The sequence below is a fragment of the Salminus brasiliensis genome, chromosome 13, assembly GCF_030463535.1.
Source record: "Salminus brasiliensis chromosome 13, fSalBra1.hap2, whole genome shotgun sequence".
NCBI classification, from domain to species: domain Eukaryota; kingdom Metazoa; phylum Chordata; class Actinopteri; order Characiformes; family Bryconidae; genus Salminus; species Salminus brasiliensis.
Window position 1 is genome coordinate 16,655,594 of NC_132890.1, and position 17,562 is coordinate 16,673,155.

The 17,562-nt window shown below is 40.6% G+C and overlaps 2 protein-coding genes across 3 annotated transcripts in view; one reads left to right on the forward strand and one right to left on the reverse strand.

Moving 5' to 3' along the window:
- Positions 1 to 789: 789 nt before the first annotated feature.
- Positions 790 to 6,187, reverse strand: tmem170a (transmembrane protein 170A). The gene is made up of 3 exons (XM_072695152.1): positions 5,937 to 6,187; positions 3,937 to 4,107; positions 790 to 3,057 (listed from the first exon to the last, which is right to left on the reverse strand). Exons 1-3 carry the CDS (start codon positions 6,055 to 6,057, stop codon positions 2,927 to 2,929), a joined length of 423 nt encoding a protein of 140 aa, XP_072551253.1. The 5' UTR covers positions 6,058 to 6,187; the 3' UTR covers positions 790 to 2,926.
- A 900-nt stretch (positions 6,188 to 7,087) lies between these two features.
- The window catches only part of cfdp1 (craniofacial development protein 1), a 43,061-nt gene continuing 32,586 nt past the window's right edge, over positions 7,088 to 17,562 (forward strand). Inside the window, exons 1-6 of one of the 2 annotated variants that reach the window (XM_072694990.1) lie at positions 7,088 to 7,261; positions 8,195 to 8,330; positions 8,425 to 8,644; positions 9,610 to 9,740; positions 10,973 to 11,104; positions 11,628 to 14,985. In XM_072694990.1, the coding sequence (XP_072551091.1) occupies positions 7,192 to 7,261; positions 8,195 to 8,330; positions 8,425 to 8,644; positions 9,610 to 9,740; positions 10,973 to 11,104; positions 11,628 to 11,982 (1,044 nt within the window). In that variant the 5' untranslated portion in view covers positions 7,088 to 7,191 and the 3' untranslated portion in view covers positions 11,983 to 14,985. Of the gene's footprint in view, positions 7,262 to 8,194; positions 8,331 to 8,424; positions 8,645 to 9,609; positions 9,741 to 10,972; positions 11,105 to 11,627; positions 14,986 to 17,562 lie in introns of those variants that run through there. The other variant, XM_072694991.1, reaches the window with a different exon arrangement.

Genomic DNA, 17,562 nt, shown 5'->3' on the forward strand with positions numbered 1-17,562 from the left:
TACCTTCTGAGATATCTCCTCACTGCTGCCCGTTGGGCCATAATGTCCATAATGTAATGGCTCCTTGAGGCCACCAGATGGTGGGTCTGAAGGAAAAACATTTAACAGGATTAATAAAGCCCATACCTGATCCATCAAAACATCCCTGGTCAACTGGATTGACTAATCGCTTTAACAAAACTGCATTTGCATAATCAGAAGCTGTACATTTTTAAAGGCTCCAAAGTAATTAGACAGCTTACTGATGAGCAGTTTCAGTGCAGGGGTGGCTGGAGCTGATTCCATTTGTTTTATTTGCATTTGGTAGTTGTTCTTTGGCCATAATTAGGCTGGACAAAACAGATGTATAAAGAGAGATAGCAGAAAGCTTGGAGGAATGTACTGGTAAACTCAGCAACATCGAAAGACCTGAAGACAACTGGATGGGGATGATCACATTCCTTGGTTAAGGAAAAAGCATCTCAGGAAACTTTGGGTGATGTCCATTGGTTTCAGAAGTGTAGAAACAATCCTTATATTTGTAATAATTAGTTCGTTCAATTACTTACTTTACTTTGTGGGTGGGATTATGAACAAGCATGGCTGTTGTATTTTTTAATATTAATATTTTTTGCTTAATTTCAAACCAATTGAGGGGGGGGGCTTGGCATAAGCAAAGCGTCACATACCTGGTAGTACCCATAGGTTAATCTGTGGCAAATAATGGTCTTAATTAACAGATAAAAAGCAGATCACAATTACTCCATGAAATATACGCAGTATGACCAACTATCATCTAAAACATTTTATTACATGAAAATATTAACAATTGGCACTTAATGTACAGTATGAAAAATTAAACTTGCCCCCCAAAAAAGAAAGAAAGAAATAAAACCTCAATCATAAAATCACATGTTAAATTACTGCAATCAGTTTTTCATGAAAAGACAGTCAAGGACAAACCAAGAAGAGAACGTGCAGTCACTCTATATAAGGAGGAAAGAATTTAGAAAAATAAATCCATTTGTGAAACTGTAAAAGACCATAGGCCCTGAATAAGGAAAACATTGCTTTCAATGATTTCCACGGCTGCTGACCACAACAGCACTGCCAACGTTCCAGCTGCAGCCAGCTTAAAGACTGAGGACTCCTTTCAGAAAAGATTAGCAGATTTTTCAGCGATAACAGTCCACACCATTACTGAAGCATGGAGGGGAAAAAAGGAAACTTCCAGAGGCCTTGAATAAATAGAGAACGGGGCTAAATCAAAGCCTGACGTGTTGAAGAACAAAACGCTCAAAAACTGCCAACATATCTAACAAAGGATGAACGCCAGTAGGAGTTAGTTAGCATTATCCTACAACAGATCCCCACTCATTTTCATTCACGGTTAGCCATGTTAGCGATTCTTGGGTGAAGTGTTCATGTTCATTTTTTACGTAACTGCCTCAGTCTAACAGGTGACCACAACAGCCACTGAGCCTGCACTGAACTTTGATGGAGAAGGCAGAAGACAGAAACCGACTGCTATGACTACACTTGATTTAGCATCTATTCAGCAATACCCCAAGATCAATACTGAATTCTCCTGACTGCATAGTTGCTTCACTGTTGCTAACAGTTGCTAATTAATGGTCAGGAGCATTGAGTGAAGAAACCTTTGACTCCACACGTTTCAGGCTGAAGAGTGAGGACGCCTTACTCTGGTTTTTAAAAACGACACTATTTAAGTGGAAAGTAGTTCAATCAATACAAACGTTTCTTGAGTTGGGTAGAGTCATTTGATTGTGGTCGCTGCATGAAGCCTCTTTAGAACAAGATGAAATCTTACAGTATATCAAATTTACAATAGTCGTACATTAGTGTTAAGATCTCTTTGGTAAAAGGTATAAGAAATTCTATTAGGGATTTCATTGAAATCTGATACACACATTCATATAGTAGGCATTAAGAACTTGAGGTTGCCTCATACGGAATCTTATGGGCATATTAATATCAAAGCAACAATATATTACTGTCTGCTGCAAATAAATAACAAGGTGAAGGCCAAATGCTGAAATACAAACGCAATTAACAATTCAACAGTAAAATGCCACGAACGTTAAAATGCCATCTATTTAACACAAGCTATTTAAATGCTGCAAAGTCAACAGAAAGGTGCTCTTAAGAGACTACAATTTAGCTGTACGTCTTACCAGGATGCACTGAAAAAGAAAATGAAGTGTAAACAAAGTGACAATGGGAAAGAATGTAAGCAAAGAATGTAAAATGAAAGAAGAAAAACAAACTATACAGCTTTTGGCCTATAATATTAGTTTCTTTAAAAATATATAAAATCTTTTCTTTCTCCACAATAAGCTGAGGAGGGGCTGGAATGGACTTTAGTATGTACAGACTGAAAACTGAAAATCACAAGTGCAGGCTCAAGCTAATCCTTTCTGGGCCTTTGACTAATCTGTGCCAAACAAAGTGAACTTGGAGTGCAAAATCCATAAGACCAGTATCACCATCAGCATTATCATTATCATCATCAGAATCATGGGAGCTCAAAGTGATGACAACTAAGCTGTGTGTTGAGTGATGGTTCCATGGCCCTCAGTGCTGAAGATCTGTTGGCCCACTGCATCTTTCTTCTGGAATGTTCTACTTTACACAAAGCGCACATGTGCAAGATGTCTACACAAACCACCTGTGTACGAAGGCCATCTCTGATTTGAAGGTAGGTGCTCAGCTATCCATCCATTTTGCCACCTGCATCCTGACATTTTAAGAGAGTGAGAGAGAAAGAAAGAAACTACCAACATATCAAAACAAAAAGACCTGTGGGGACACGTGTGGAAAGTAAGGCCTCCATGTTTTTGCATATGATGTCCAGGGGAACTGAACTGAGTCTTTCACGGCTCTCCTCCTTTGTGATGGCAGCCTGGTTGGGGCCGGTGGCGCAACGCTACAGGGTGGCCAACACTCTGAGGAAGGAGATGATAAGAACACAGAAAGATTGTCCCACTCCAAACACCAAGGCCTCCAATGACATCATCCTCTTTCCTGCTGCCATATACACCCCTGCAATTGCCGCGCCTAGAAGAAACAACAAGGAACATTTATTGTGTAAGGTACCCTGCTGTGCTTAGTGATACTGATAAAAATTCACATCACAATCACAGTATTTTCTCCAATACATTATGGTATCAGTCATTATATTAGCACCATCCGCCAAACATTAAGTAGGTTCTCTTTGTGTCGCCACAACAGATCTGACCATTCGATGCATGGATACCACAAGACCTCTACAGGTGTCCTGTGGTATCTGGCACCAAGACATTAGCAGGAAAGTCCTGCAAGTTGTGAGGTGAGGCCACCATGGATCGCATCAGTGAGCCTTGATGGATCCTTCTTGAAGCACTTTTGTCAGATACTGACCACTGCATACCAGAAAAAAACCCTACAAGACCTGCCTGATGTTTTGGAGATCCAGTCGTCTGGCCATCACACTATGCTTACGCTTTCTCATTCTTCCTGCTTTTAACACAACACCATCAAGCCCTCACTGTTCACTTGCTGCCTAAAATATATCCACCTCTGGGCAGATGCCACGATAGATGAAGTTAACCTGCCAGTGATGTAAATGCTATGGCTGGTGTATGTCCAAAGTTTTAAGGAACCCCTGCAGTATCTGCACCTACTGCTAACACCGCAAGGTTCCATCTCTGAAGAGTAAAAGACAGACGCTTGATTTTGGAGACAATACTGTATGTGCAAGAGACACAAACATTTGTCCATATAGTGTTGCTTGTTTTGATCTGCTTCTCTAAATATTAACGTAAACCTTAAGTAACTTGAGTGGTGTTGGGAAATTAACCTTGTGTGTGTGCCAATAGGAGGATCAAAAAGACAAAGGGTGAGCTTATTTCAGTTTTAAGTGTGAGAGACACGGTTATGAAAGACTAAGATACGTACTAGTAAGGACGCCTCCAAACAGGGGGCCTATGATGCCCATAAGCAGGATGGCGACAGGCAAGAAGCGCGCCACCTTATGTCTGCGGAGAGTGGCAAGGGCCAGCAGAGCTGCAGGCAGGTGGAACACCAATGAGGAGACGACAGCCCACAGGAACACGCCATACCACATCTCTGAAAAAGAGGGTTAAGGAAAATGTAATAAGCTAACTACAACAGGACAACCTCAAAATTCTGCATCATCTCATATTGCGCCACGTACCAAGAACGTACTGAGGACAGTAAATGTGAATACTGCTCAACTATGTTAAAGAAGATGTTACACTGTTTTCAATGTATTATGGCTGTCTATGTTCTTTGACAAATGTAAAAAGTTTTAAACCAATAAAACTGTAATTTGGGGGTTGAAAGATATTCACATCCTCTGAGATTTCTGATTTTGTACATTAATGACCACTGCTCTGTGCGGCTGTCTCAGTGCAGGGGGTTTAGCTCTGTATAGAGGTGGAGAGCTCAATAATGGCTGCCACTCAGCATAGTACAGACAAGCTAACAGACCAAATACAGTCACTAAATCACTAAATAATGAACATGAGCCAAACAAGCATGTCATTACACATCAGTGAACAAACATAGTGTTTGTTTACGTGTTTAGCCTCACTAGGACAATGTTATTTGATTTTCTTTTTTTTACCACTTGCCTGGTAAAGGGAACAACCAATCACTGTAGGATCACATAGTGCATTTCAGCATTTTATAGCAGCTCTCCAGACATGTAAAGCTTAAAATTAGAAATGTACAGTTGTTACAGTTGGGATATTGACTCCTTCAGTAAAGATATAAACTCAGAGACAATCTCTAACATGATTCAGTTCGGAGAACAACTCAAAATCATCAACAACAACAAAAAATTGAGTTGGAATACAACATCAGTCACTAACAGATTTCATGCTTGTGATATGAGGCGTTACACAACTGCTCTACAGTGCCTTCATCACACACACATCCTGTGTGTGTAAAACAGCAGCTGATGACAGTTTAAGAGCTGGCTGAGTGGGGGCTACAGTTAAACAAGTAAAGCAGCTCTAGGTGAACTGGAACTGTAAATGTACCTCTTATATGAATGAGCTCTAAGGGGATAATCCATTTAGTACATGTAATAAAAATTCTGGCTGAGATTTTCAATCTCAACACAAGTTCCAGCAGTTTCCGTGTACATTTCGTACAACAGCTGCTATCTGTCAGTAAGTTCGCGAACAAAGCCTTTGGAGGTCTTACTGGATGTTGCCTCCCTCATATTCATTCAGAGGGTTCAAATAATGACAAGCACGATCTTACAGAGCTCCACACCATGCCTGCACACGCGTTCACACAATCTACCACTAATCTAGACACTGGTGCTAATCCTGCCTCGCGAATATCGCTTCCTCGTCAGGAACTTGCAGTTTTGTGGCAAAAAAGCAGACGTGTTTGTGAGAAACACCGGAATCTTGCATCTGTCCAAAACAACGTCCTGTAAGCTGCTTTCATTGTCGCTAACGTAGTTAGTTAGCTAGCTATCTAGCTAGCACTACCGCTCACAGGCTAGCTAGCCAACAGCCGCATTTTGCTGTGGTTAGAAACAGCAGCTATTAGTACCATCTAAACATACCCGATTTAAATAGCTCCGAATTAAACCCACTGTTAATCCCGGCTCTATATAATATGAGATTGAATGTATTTCCAAGTAACGCAATCTGACAAGCAGTTCTACTTCAACGACCAGGAAGCTAGCATTAGCACTAGCTAGCTAGCTACCACTGCTACAGCCGCCCCACTGCTAAACTGTCTACAGCAAACCCGGCCATCCCTGTTAGCTAGCAGGCTGGCGGTAGGTTAGATAACTAGCTAACGTCAGGCCAATGTAAAGTTAAAAAATCCATTTAAAACACAAACCAATCTTCTTATAAACAGCACCGAAATAATGATAAACGGGAGCAGCGCTGCTGTCTCTAAGGGTTCACCTGAGAAATCGCACAGCGATGTGTCGTTCCCGCAGTTGGTGGCATTTTTCCTGGGGACCAAATTCAGACTCAGAATCTGCTGCACAAATCCAATGTCGGGTACGTTAGAGTCGTCCTGCATCTCTCAGACACTGAACACGGCGACCACGTGCAAAGTAACTCGAGAGTCCGAGTAACACCATTAGAAAATCGGTCAGTGCTTGCTTCTAGCGCAGATGGTAAAGCAGCGGCGTCCACACTCCGCCATGAACACAAACTACCGAGTTCTGACGTCACATCGTCCGGTCATCTGCGTAGACTGACGGTAGCGTTACCAGAGCAGACGCTAGATGGCGCTCCCAAACAAGTCCAAAATAAATGGGAGGAAATGGGGCTAAACGGCTAAAGGTGTTAATAAAAAGCTTTTCTATTCTGTCATACATTATGTAACAGAAAAATACATTACATTTAGAAAAAAAAGAAAACTCGTAAGCATACTGTTTTTCTACAGCAAACACGTTTAGGGTTGAAGGAGACGATCGCGTTCTGATTGGCTGTAGGACTGATCCGCTTTTTGGCTGGTCGTACTGGGCTGGCGTCTTGAATAAATATTAGACGTTTAAACATGGATAAAATCTGCCCGCAGTATTGAAATGTTTGATGCTGTTCTGTGCTAGACAATCAAGTGCAGTTTTCTGTATAAAAATGATTATTTATGTATAAATTACAATCGTGCACACCAGCTCCAAATAGACCCCTTCTTTCGGACTTCCTAGGTGCGCCCTCTAGCGTGCGAACAAACCAGAGGACATTATCACCGACATTAAGCCCCCCATAATATCCTCCCCTAACTACAAGTTAAATGGCGTTACCCAACAACTGATGTCTGTCCTTACAGAGGGTCCGCAGCTGCAAAAGTGCGATGCATTTTAAATCTGAACGTAAACGAGTGATTATCATAATCAGGTTACAACCATGAAGGACATTCGCTTGAATTTACCGCTATCATGGGCAGGGCAGGGCTACGAAAGCTTTTTGTCCCTTCGAACGTGCCATTGAAGTGGCTGACCTACTGTCGATCTTTATATATTGTGGATCGACATGAGGGTCGTCGACGGCTGGTTATATCAACACCCACAACATATATATCACGTATAATGAATTAGCATAGGCTTTGTGTTTCTGCGAAACCTACCATGCCTTGTGTGAAATTAGTTTACTAGCAATACTACCGGCGTTTTTTGGTCGTTTTTGCAGAACATAATCCTGGAAGAAAATGATGAACTATTCGGACTATGACTCGGAGGACTATTCCTCAAATGAAGATGAAGACTACGTTCCCTCTGGTGAGACGGTTGTCCAGCTATGATAGCTAGATAGCTACGTTAGCACACTGGCTAGCTAGCTAGCTAAGTGGCCTGAACGCATAATTCTCCCATTGATTTAGCTAGCCATGTAGCTACCGAATTAGCGACGTGTTTCTGTATTAGTAATGTGTGTAATTCGTGTATTATGGAACCAAACGGTGCTTATAGGAACCGGCCTCGCTCAACTTAAACGTTAGCACTGTTATGAAAATGAACCTGGACTTGCTAGCTAGCTGTCTAAAGTCTGTACAGCTTTGCCCGCGTTTCTTTTCATCTGCAGTTTTCTCTAAACAACCCGTTTATACCTGTTTAACTGCTAAGTGAACAGTATGTGTTCAGTGTTGTTCAGAGCCTGGTAAGTGTAAATGCTGATCTGCCTTTATGTATTGTGTTACTATGAGATTGTTGTTAGTTTTAAAGGAGCATTTCGTGCTAATATAAATTGTACTATTTGACTTCAAAATGAAAGGTTGACGTAGTGTGTAAATACTGTTAAAGTTTCAAGACGTCTTATTCACTTCAGTCCCTGCAGTCCCTGCACTGAAGCTGTATTTGTGATGTTGTGAAAACCTAGCTACATATGTCCCTACATACCTAGCTATGCATCCAGCACCAGTTTAGCCCTACCAGTTCATGCTAACATTACAAACAGCCTAAAGTGCTTTCTGAATGAGGTGTAATGCTAGACAGCTTTGAGTGCTTATGGGAAGATTGTAAATAGATGTAAACTAGTAAACACGACTCTACACCATTCAGGTGCTCGTTGAAAGATACACCCTCAACACGAAAACCAAAAGGGTGGCGTTTCATACATTCTACCTATTAGAGTTGTCTTAATTTACTGTATTTAGAAGCAGATCAGGTATATTTCTTTCACTGAGGAAAAGGTGAAATGTTTTCTTTCTTGATCAGATGACAACCTGAGCGAGGATGACATTAACGAATGTGAGAAGGAAGATGGGCTGGATGAAGAGAACCAGAATGAACCAGGGCCTGACCATGTGGTGAAGAAGAAGAAGAACAAGTCGAGTAAAGGTCTTTCTGTGAGGTAGACTATTACTTTTGCCATAAAGCCTTCCTTTTTGATGTGGCTATTTTCATGAGCCGGTTCTGTATTTGATTGTTGTGAATGTTCTGCAAAGAAAAAGGAAAAAAGGAGGACTTAAGCTGGAAGGAGATGATGAGGTGGGCGCAGAACAGAAGGAAGGTGGAGGAAAAGCAGAAGAAGAAGAAGATAAGTCTGTATCAAAGCCTGTGGAACAAGATGACAAGAAGCAGAAACAAAAAGCAGATGATCTTTGGGCTAGTTTTTTGAAGGATGTTGGCCCCAGACCCACAGCTCAAACACCTGACTCTGAACAGGTGGGTACTATTCACTGCACGTTATTGAAGTATGTATTTAAAAAGATCTGCTCTTTGCTTAAAGCTGGTTATGGTACACTGTAACTTTAAACGTTTAAAGACATTTGTTTCTTCTAACATCAAGGTTATTAATAGGAAGTGTGTTTCCTTATTCGCTGTTGTAACAGCGCCTGCTTTTCTGGGAAGACTTTAAAGTAGATGTTGGAACATTTCTGGAATGATGCGATTGCCTTGCTCCAAGAACAGTTAGTTCTGGATCATACGTAACACCATCCTTGTCCCAGAGGTACTCAATGGAGTACTAACAGCCTACATCTCATTCTGTTGGCAGTACTATTTAACAGAGATTATACAAAGTTTGTGTGCATTTGGAATGATTCATTAATTTAAAAAGAAAGGGGTGTCTGGATACTGTTGGACATACACCAATCAGCCATAACATAAACACAACCTGCCACATATTAAGTAGGTCCCCCCCTGTAATTCAAAGCATGGACTCCACAAGACCTCTGAAGGTGTCCTGTGGTATCTTGCACCAGGACATTAGCAGCAAATTGTTTAAGTCCTGTAGATTGTGAGGTTGGACCTCCACGGATCACATCAGTAAGTCTTAAGTGCCCATGACCCTTTCACCAGTTTGCCTGTTGTCTTTCCTGGACTACGTTTGGTAGGTACTGTCTACTGCATACCAGATAAAAACCAACAAGATGTGTGGAGATGCTCTGGTCCAGACTGTTGACCTTCTGCCTATTATAGCCCACCCATTGACAGATGTCACTGTAGATAAAGGCAATCAATGTTTCACTTCACCTGTGAAAGGGACGCTAGTGGTGCTAATGTTGTGGCTATTTGTTGTATAGTCTACATACACACAGAATCTGTCACTATTCAATTGCATTTAGAGAGAGTGTTGATCATGATGAAGTTTGTGATCTTTATCTTTGTTTCTTCCGTCCTCCTCATAGACCACAGCTAAGGCCACGTTGCAAGAAGACAGTAAAACCACAATTGAGCCTCCTCAGCAAAAACAGAAACCCAAAGAGCCCTCCAGAGTCACAATAACAAAGGTGTTTGACTTTGCTGGTGAAGAAGTCTTGTAAGTCTTTTTGCACTTTGTATTTCAGCCACATGGTGGCAGTGTAGCATTACCATTCATTTGAAACAAACTGCATCTGGATACAGAAAAAAAGAACAGAGAACTGGAAGCAAGATCACAAAATGCAGCACAAAAATACTTTAATTGTCCTGTGACAATTGTGAATTAAGTTATTTTATATAGAGCCTCTAAGAAAGGCCTAGACCTTTTTAAAAGCGAAAATCAGGCATTATTGGTTATTTTTGTGTATTTTATGCCCTATTTTTTGTGCTAAATTGGCTGTTTGTGTTTCATTACACAGTAACTTAACAAACATGTCACACTTGTACTAACAGACATAGCGGGGTTCTACCTCGCTTTTGATTTCTCTAGCGCTCATTCTCTCAATCTTGCATTTCAATTTGTTTACATGCAATAGTTTGGACATCCCAGGTCAAATTACACATTTTGTTGATTTTTCCAACTGAAAATAGTGAACAAATCTTATACCAGAAACAATTATTTTTCTGTATGTGTAAAACACAATTCCTTTTTATTTTCTGAATGCATTATACACATTTAATTCAGAACATCAAATTGCAAAAAATGTAATACAGGAGAAAAAGTTTAAAGAACAGAACTGAAGTGCTGCACACACAATAGCAAATCCAGCTTAAACTTTACCGTTAGCAGCATTGCTTTAAACAGTTGGTACATTTTAAAGCAATCTAATTAGGGTTGGGATTTTTTTTTCATACTATTATATTGTCTCAAAATATTACTACCGTAATATCAGGGCTGGTAGTAGCATAAATTGCGCAGATGGTTCTGCGTTTATGTGACTTCCGTGCAGTCTCATCATGCGTTATTGTACAACCAAATACAATCAAAGACCAAGTTTAGTCAAGTGACAGACTAGGTGAACACTACACTTTTAACACTTTTATCAATTGTTTAAAAAAAAAATGTTAAACCACCAGTCTGAAAACAACTGCAAATGAAAAACTGATTGAAAACCCACTTCTAAAGATTAAGACAGTTATGACTCAGATCGAGTGACTGGTGTTAAAAGGAAAGAAAGCTGAAATGATTAAATTATATATTAAAGCTCCGTCTTTGTTTTTGACTGAGCGTGTGGTAAAAAATACTGTGTGGAGCCCCACTTTATAACTTTATTCCTTAATCTATCTTGTTTAGTTCTGATAAGATATGATTCAGCAAGTGTTGTGTTGGTTTGCTATCTGTCCCCACAGAGTCACTAAAGAGGTGGACGCTGATTCACGAGAGGCAAAAACCTTCCTGAAAATGGAGGAGAAGGTGGAGGAGAAGCAGGAGCAACTGACTTCCCCCTCCCAATCCTCTTCATCACTCACTCCTGGAACTAGGTACCCACACCACACATGGCTATATTAGCAAAACTTTTGACTGCTCCTTAGGGCCCGAACAGAGTGTGATGTCTATAAGCATCAGGCAGAAATGCAGTGTGTGCAAATGTTTGTGGACACCCCTTCTAATGAATGCCATTGGCTACTTTTAGTTGCACCCATTTCTGATACAAATGAACACACAGCTTGTCATCAGCTTGTATTGCAGACAGATTAGGAGTATTGGCAGAAGATAATCATAAACTTATCGTCTCTATGCCTAATGCCAGGCGTGGGTATAAGGGTATAAATACCCTTGATTTTAAAAGGGACATTAAATTCTCAGACATCCCAATACTTTTTTTTTTTACATAAAGTGTGTTCCTGTATCATGTAAGTGATAGCAGAAAAGTCAGAATTATGTATCGTAAAAAGTTGATCATGTAATATAGCACATATAGGCTTCTAGTTTAGCCAAGTGTTTGTGGACACCTGTTCAGCCATGTCACTCCACTGCTGCGTTCTCTTCACTGGCTTCCTGTAGCTGCTGCCCGCATCAGATTCAAAACCCTGACGCTGGCCTACAAAGCCAAGAAGGGACCAGCCCCTCCATACTTGATGGCAATGGTCAAAAGCCGATCCGCACCAAGAGCCCTTCGAGCTTCAAGTACGGCTCGGCTCGACCCGCCATCCCTCAAAATCCGCGGAAGACAAGGTTCCAGGCTTTTTTCTGTCCTGGCACCAAAGTGGTGGAACAAGCTTCCCCTGGGTGTCCGAACAGCAGAGTCGCTCGCTGTCTTCAAACGCAGACTGAAGACCCACCTCTTCCGAGAATACTTGGACAATTAGAGTACTATGGTCACCTTATTGTCTTGTGTTTAGTAATGTCTAAAATTTAGAGGTGTCCTTTGAATTATTAGTCTATTCTAACTAGCCAAAGTTTTTCTTGGGTAAATAGCAAAGCACTTTGTAAGTCGCTCTGGATAAGAGCGTCTGCTAAATGCCATAAATGTAAATGTAAATGTTTATCTGAAGTCATTTTGGAATGCAATCCACCCACTACCCCCTCCTCTCTAGTGCAGTGGTCTACCTTCCTGCAGATTTTACCTACAAATGTAGAGCACCCTGTTTATCCAATCAAATACCTAATTAATTGGATCAGAAGGTGTGGCTTATGGTTGGAACCACACTCTGTGAGAAGATCTAGCTCGCTAAGAGCAGAAATGAACCCCACTGCTGTAGACACTGCTGTTCCACTGCTCTTTAACCCAGTGCTGACAGGCTTTGTAGCCCTCTAGCCGACACTGTATTAAGCCTGGTGACCTTATGTAGGCCCATGTGTAGCTGCCCCAGAGTGTCCCATTTAATTGGCAGTGCTTATTAGAAGGGGTGTCCATGAACTTTGGAATATGTAGTGTAGTTCACAATGGGCTTGCATATAAGCATACCACTGGAGTTGAGCTGACAGCTTAGTGCGTAATCACTGCTTGCTGTGCTGCTTACTACACATCGGTTGTCAGGAGACTGTAATTGCATGTGGCACAGAAGCCAGTCAATGTCAAGAATGTGGAATAAGAGCAATACTGCACGAAAGTAAACAAACTGCCATACATGTCCATTAATGTGCTTTTCTCTTTGCTGAAGAAAATAATAATGTCATTATTGGCTTTGTGATCAAGTTTACTGGTTGTCCTGCCCACTGATTTTCTAATTTTCTGTGGCAAGTTTGGCGTACATACATGTTTTCTTTACATCTTTGATGAAACATAGCAGAACTTAATCCGACCACTATGGATGAAAGCAGAGCCTTACAGTTGATGCTGTTGCTGCTTCAGGTTTTTTCCGAAGCAGAAATATGATACTTGTCAAATAGCTGTGTGTGTGTCTGTGGATGGGAGCATATGTAGACCACGAAGGTAATCCAAACAGGCCTCTCTTTTCATTGATTTCTGGCAGCTAATACAACAAGCCTTTGATCCGCTCATTCCACCATCTGCACACGGACACGGGGAGCCGATCGTACTTCTGTGTGTGTGTGTGTGGGGGGGGTGGATAGATAGATTGATTGTAAATATGCTCCCTCTGCCACTCTTTCACACACTTTTCCCCGTGGTTGCCATGGTGAGTAATTGCGGATGGATGAGCGTGTGTTTCCTCTGAGACAGTGGTGGTGGCTACAGGAAGTGCTCTTTCCCCTACAGGAAGTGCTGTGTGCTGGGGCGTTTCCCAGCACAGCAGGAAAACTGTCTGCACCCCTCCCTCTTCATCTCGCCATTACACACATTTCTGTCATTAATACACCCTCCACGACAAACACACCCTCACCCTCTTGCTCTGTCTCTGTCTTTGTCTGGTCTCGCTCTTTCTCTCACCGTCTCTATCTCTTTCTCTGGCTGGCCTCTCTCTGTCTCTCCCTGTCTTTAACTGTCTTTCTCTCTCAGTTTTCTTCTAACTCTCTAAATGTCTCTGTTTCTATTTGGTCTCTCTCTGTCTCTCACCAACATGTATCTTTCTCTGTCTCTCTCTGTCGCGCTTTATTTTTAGATGGTTCTATTATAAGAGTAAGACGAAAACACAGTACTACAAAAAGGGAAAACATAAATAATACGTTTCAAAAACAACTCCATAGTTGCAAAAATCAGTTATTTTCAGTCTCTGTCTTTGTTAGTAAGGATACAGGGTGCTCTCTCTGGGCTGACTCAGCGTTTCTTAGGCTGTTTCTTTACTGTACCGTGTTTCACTGCACCTGAATCCAAAATTGCTGACCGCTGTGAGTCTCACCCTCTGTCTTCTGTCCTTTTGTAACCTCTCTACTGCTCAGTGTGTTGAAGTGAAGACTGCTATATGTATTAATGGAGTATTGTGAGTGTAGTAATGTCTTAACACAAACACACTGCCACTCTTGACACATTCTGCTGTTGTGAGTGAGGTAGTATTAAAGGATGTGGCCCAGTCTGTGACAAATTTAACATCAGAGAGCGTCTTTGTGTGTCTTCCTGTTTCTTCCTGTTGATGCTGCAGGCAGGCAGTACTCTACTTCTGTGACCTTGGGGATGCATGCCATTGTTTTTGTGTGTGTGACTGTGTGTCTGTGTATGTATGTATGTATGTATGTATGTGTGTGTGTGTGTGTGTGTGTGTGTGTGTGTGTTCTGTAGCGTTGTGTAATAAGGCTGCACTCCCTAAGTGCTATCGATTAGAGTACCAGCCAGATTTACCACTGTTCATTCTGAACTCCACTGATTGGTTGATTGATTGCTGGCCGTCACTGTGCTCAACTGGTGTGGAAACTGAACATGTGCATGCACACACTTAACCCCTACACCACCCATTTAGCAAAGTACACAGTATTTTGTCACGGTCAGACCGTGACCTTTTGACACTTTTTGATCTCATTTGAATCTTTACATTGTGTCATGATTTAAAAAAAAATGGACCAATAGAGATGCTCCAAAATTGAGCTTTTGGAGCATTTTGGAGATTCACATCTACAAGTCTATACCAACTGAAAGAAGGGCAAATCTAATTTAACTCCAGTGCTTTATTCAGACAGAATTGGGCAAGTACAGTAAATATAATTTAAAACATCCATTACTATTCCTGCCATAACTTACAGTCCCTTACACTTGGCTGAAATGATGAGTGGCTGTTTAGGAAGAACCTGTCATGCAAGAACCTCATATCTTAAAATGGCTTTAAAAAAACTTTATAGTAGAAGGAAAGAATCTTTCAGTGGAAAACAATGTTGAAATATTTTATCCTAAGTCATTTTGTAGCATTTCCATTGGTCCATTTATCATGTAAAGAACAACTACCAGATTCATAATATGCAAAAAACTAAGGAAAAAACAGCAATAATAAAGATGTGGCGATGTCATTCGTATTTTAGATCACATTCTTAATTTAACACACTGATCAAATATGTTAAAAAAAATAAACACTAAATGTGTATTACAGTGTGTATATATGGGTTCTCTGTAGAGATTCTCTATACTATACATCCTTCCACAAACAGCACTGCTCCCAGCAGACCGTGTAATCTGTAAATAATATTGTTTTTTTTGTTTTTTTTTTCCTCCGTTTTATTTTTTACTTCTATTATTTATATTATGTATATAGTGATAATTTATCATCGTTTTGCATCTGTGTCGTGCTATTCCTCTGCTGCTGTGACACTGAGAAACACATTCAAACTGTCCTAGTGCCCTTTTTCATTCTTTTTCCATTTACTGTATGTGAGTAACAATGTAGCACAGTGCTGGGAAATGTCTGTGTCTGAGACCACTAAAGCTAATGATTTCCATATGTACTCCAGTCATAACCCTGCTTTTCTAATTATAGAGGCCCATCTCATGAGTTCTAAAAATATCCTTCTCCCTTTATTATTATAGAGTACACACACACACACACACACACACACATAGAGACACAGAGACGGTGTCCTCTTCTCTGACTAAAGTGTCTCACAAAGGAAAAACACAGTATTAGGTTTTGTGTTTGTGTATACCGTACACTCTGCAAGAGCGAGTGTATGACTTGTCCTCATCATGACAGCAAACACTTATCAAAGAGTCTGACTCACATTTGTGTTTGTGTGCAAGTTAGTAGATGTGGGTGGAGTGAAAATTAAATCATGTTATAAATGCTGTGTATTTTTGGTGACAGGTGTGTTTGACTCTCACGAAAACTGTACAGCTGTTCTCTCTGTCTGTGTGTGTGAGCAAGTGATTGTAATGGTAATGTAAACTGATTGCTTCCTGTTTTTCTGAATAGTGCAGTGAGGATAATACCAGTGCAGCTCAGCTGAGTTTTGGTTGGATGAGGTTAAGACTGGACAGTAGAGGTCTATTAATTTGCATTTTCAATCATCTTTCTTCAATTCTTTAATGAGTTTCTTTGCAGAGGCTGCAGCTGATGAAACAAATTGCATGCAACACACAAATGCAGCCTAAGTGAAGTCTAAATAAAACTTGTTCTCTCCAGCATGTTGAGCCAGTGACTTGAAGACATCACTGTATAGCATTTTTACCTTAAAATAACAGCATCAAAATCATGTTTGATGCTTCGCTGATTTGTTGCTGTTGTTGCTACTCCAGGCTAGTTACGCTGCTAACTGCAGCGCTTTTGACAACTGGGTCATGCTGTTTAACCCTCGTCATTATTGTGTAAAATATATTTTATTCTATTTTTAAATATAGTTTATTCTACTCTTTTACTTTCTGTTGTGGTTCTGTATTTCAGCTCGTCCAGAAAAATGTGTCTGAGTGGTGGTTCAAAGCGTGAATTACATTTTCTGACTGTAGGGGGAGCCCAGGCGCAAGCATTAGCAATTCTCCATAATGCTACTTTATATACTCAACTAAACAACTAATTACAAAACACACTTGTACTTCTCTGTTAGCTCTGCTTAGCCATTTTGTAGCTTAGCTTGGCCCAAGCCATAACCTTTTAGACGTCGTCGCTATGGAGCTATTATAGCTATGAGGCCCAGTTTGTGTTTAGGCTTTTTTGTGTTTTCTTGATTTAGTCTTTCTTTAGTCTTCTTTTTTGTTTAAATCACCCCCATCACAGCTTCTAATTCATGATAGGAAGTCTATGATGGATAGGACAGTGATGTAATGTCATTAAGTAATTAATTTTTATTACATTTTTTAATGTTCTTTTGTAGGACTAGCTTCTGTCTTCAAAGTAAGTTGGGTATTTTGCTTAGTGAACTGGCTTTAGGAATAATAAGAGACAACCTCTTTCTTTATTTGTGTAACATCTGAAGTTAAGAATATGTTCTGAATGTTAACCTAAATTAACCTAAAGAGCTGCTGTCAAATGGAAATGGCCACCATCGCTGGCTTGGTGCTAACATACCACTGAAAGTGTCTTTAGTAAGCTAGTAGAAATGAGCAAATTACAGCTTTTCTGCATTACAAATTGCTGTGTAATGACATGCTCGACTTGCACATGCTCATGTTTTTGTGACCGTATCTGGCTCTCTGTAATTATTGTGAGATAAAAATGTTTGGTCGTTTTCACATGCTTAGAATAGATTGGACTTTTATATATAGGTTATGCTGTCTGCTAGCACTTATAGAACATTATCTTTTTAGCGTGGTTGTAAACAAGCCAGGCATGAAACTGGCTGCTCTGAATGTGTGCAGATTGGTAAAGGGGTTTGGTATCACGTTTTCTACCAGAAGCCCTTCATAGATCACATCAGCTGTGCTAGTTCCGCCTCTGACAAAACCAGGACGCCACTCACTCCCCAGACGTCTCGGAGTGTACTATGACCTAAAAAGATTGTCTCTGTGTGTTCATTGCTGTCAAAGCACATGCATATTCTCTTCTGTGACTCTATGTTAAGCATGTAGAATGTCAGGTTCTCAAGAGACGCCACATTCTCTGCCACCGATTGGTACAACTTTCCACATGATGTACCATTATTACAAACTTATTTAGCTCACTGGCTGGGTGAAAGTGTTGGAGGT

Coding starts and splice junctions, on each gene's coding strand:
- tmem170a (XM_072695152.1), bottom strand. CDS start 6,057: ATGCAGGACGACTCTAACGTACCCGACATTGGATTTGTGCAGCAGATT. Junction 4,108..5,936: donor ATCGCTGTGCGATTTCTCAG/GTGAACCCTTAG, acceptor CCTCTTTTTCAG/AGATGTGGTATGGCGTGTTC. Junction 3,058..3,936: donor GTTTGGAGGCGTCCTTACTA/GTACGTATCTTA, acceptor TGTTTCTTCTAG/GCGCGGCAATTGCAGGGGTG.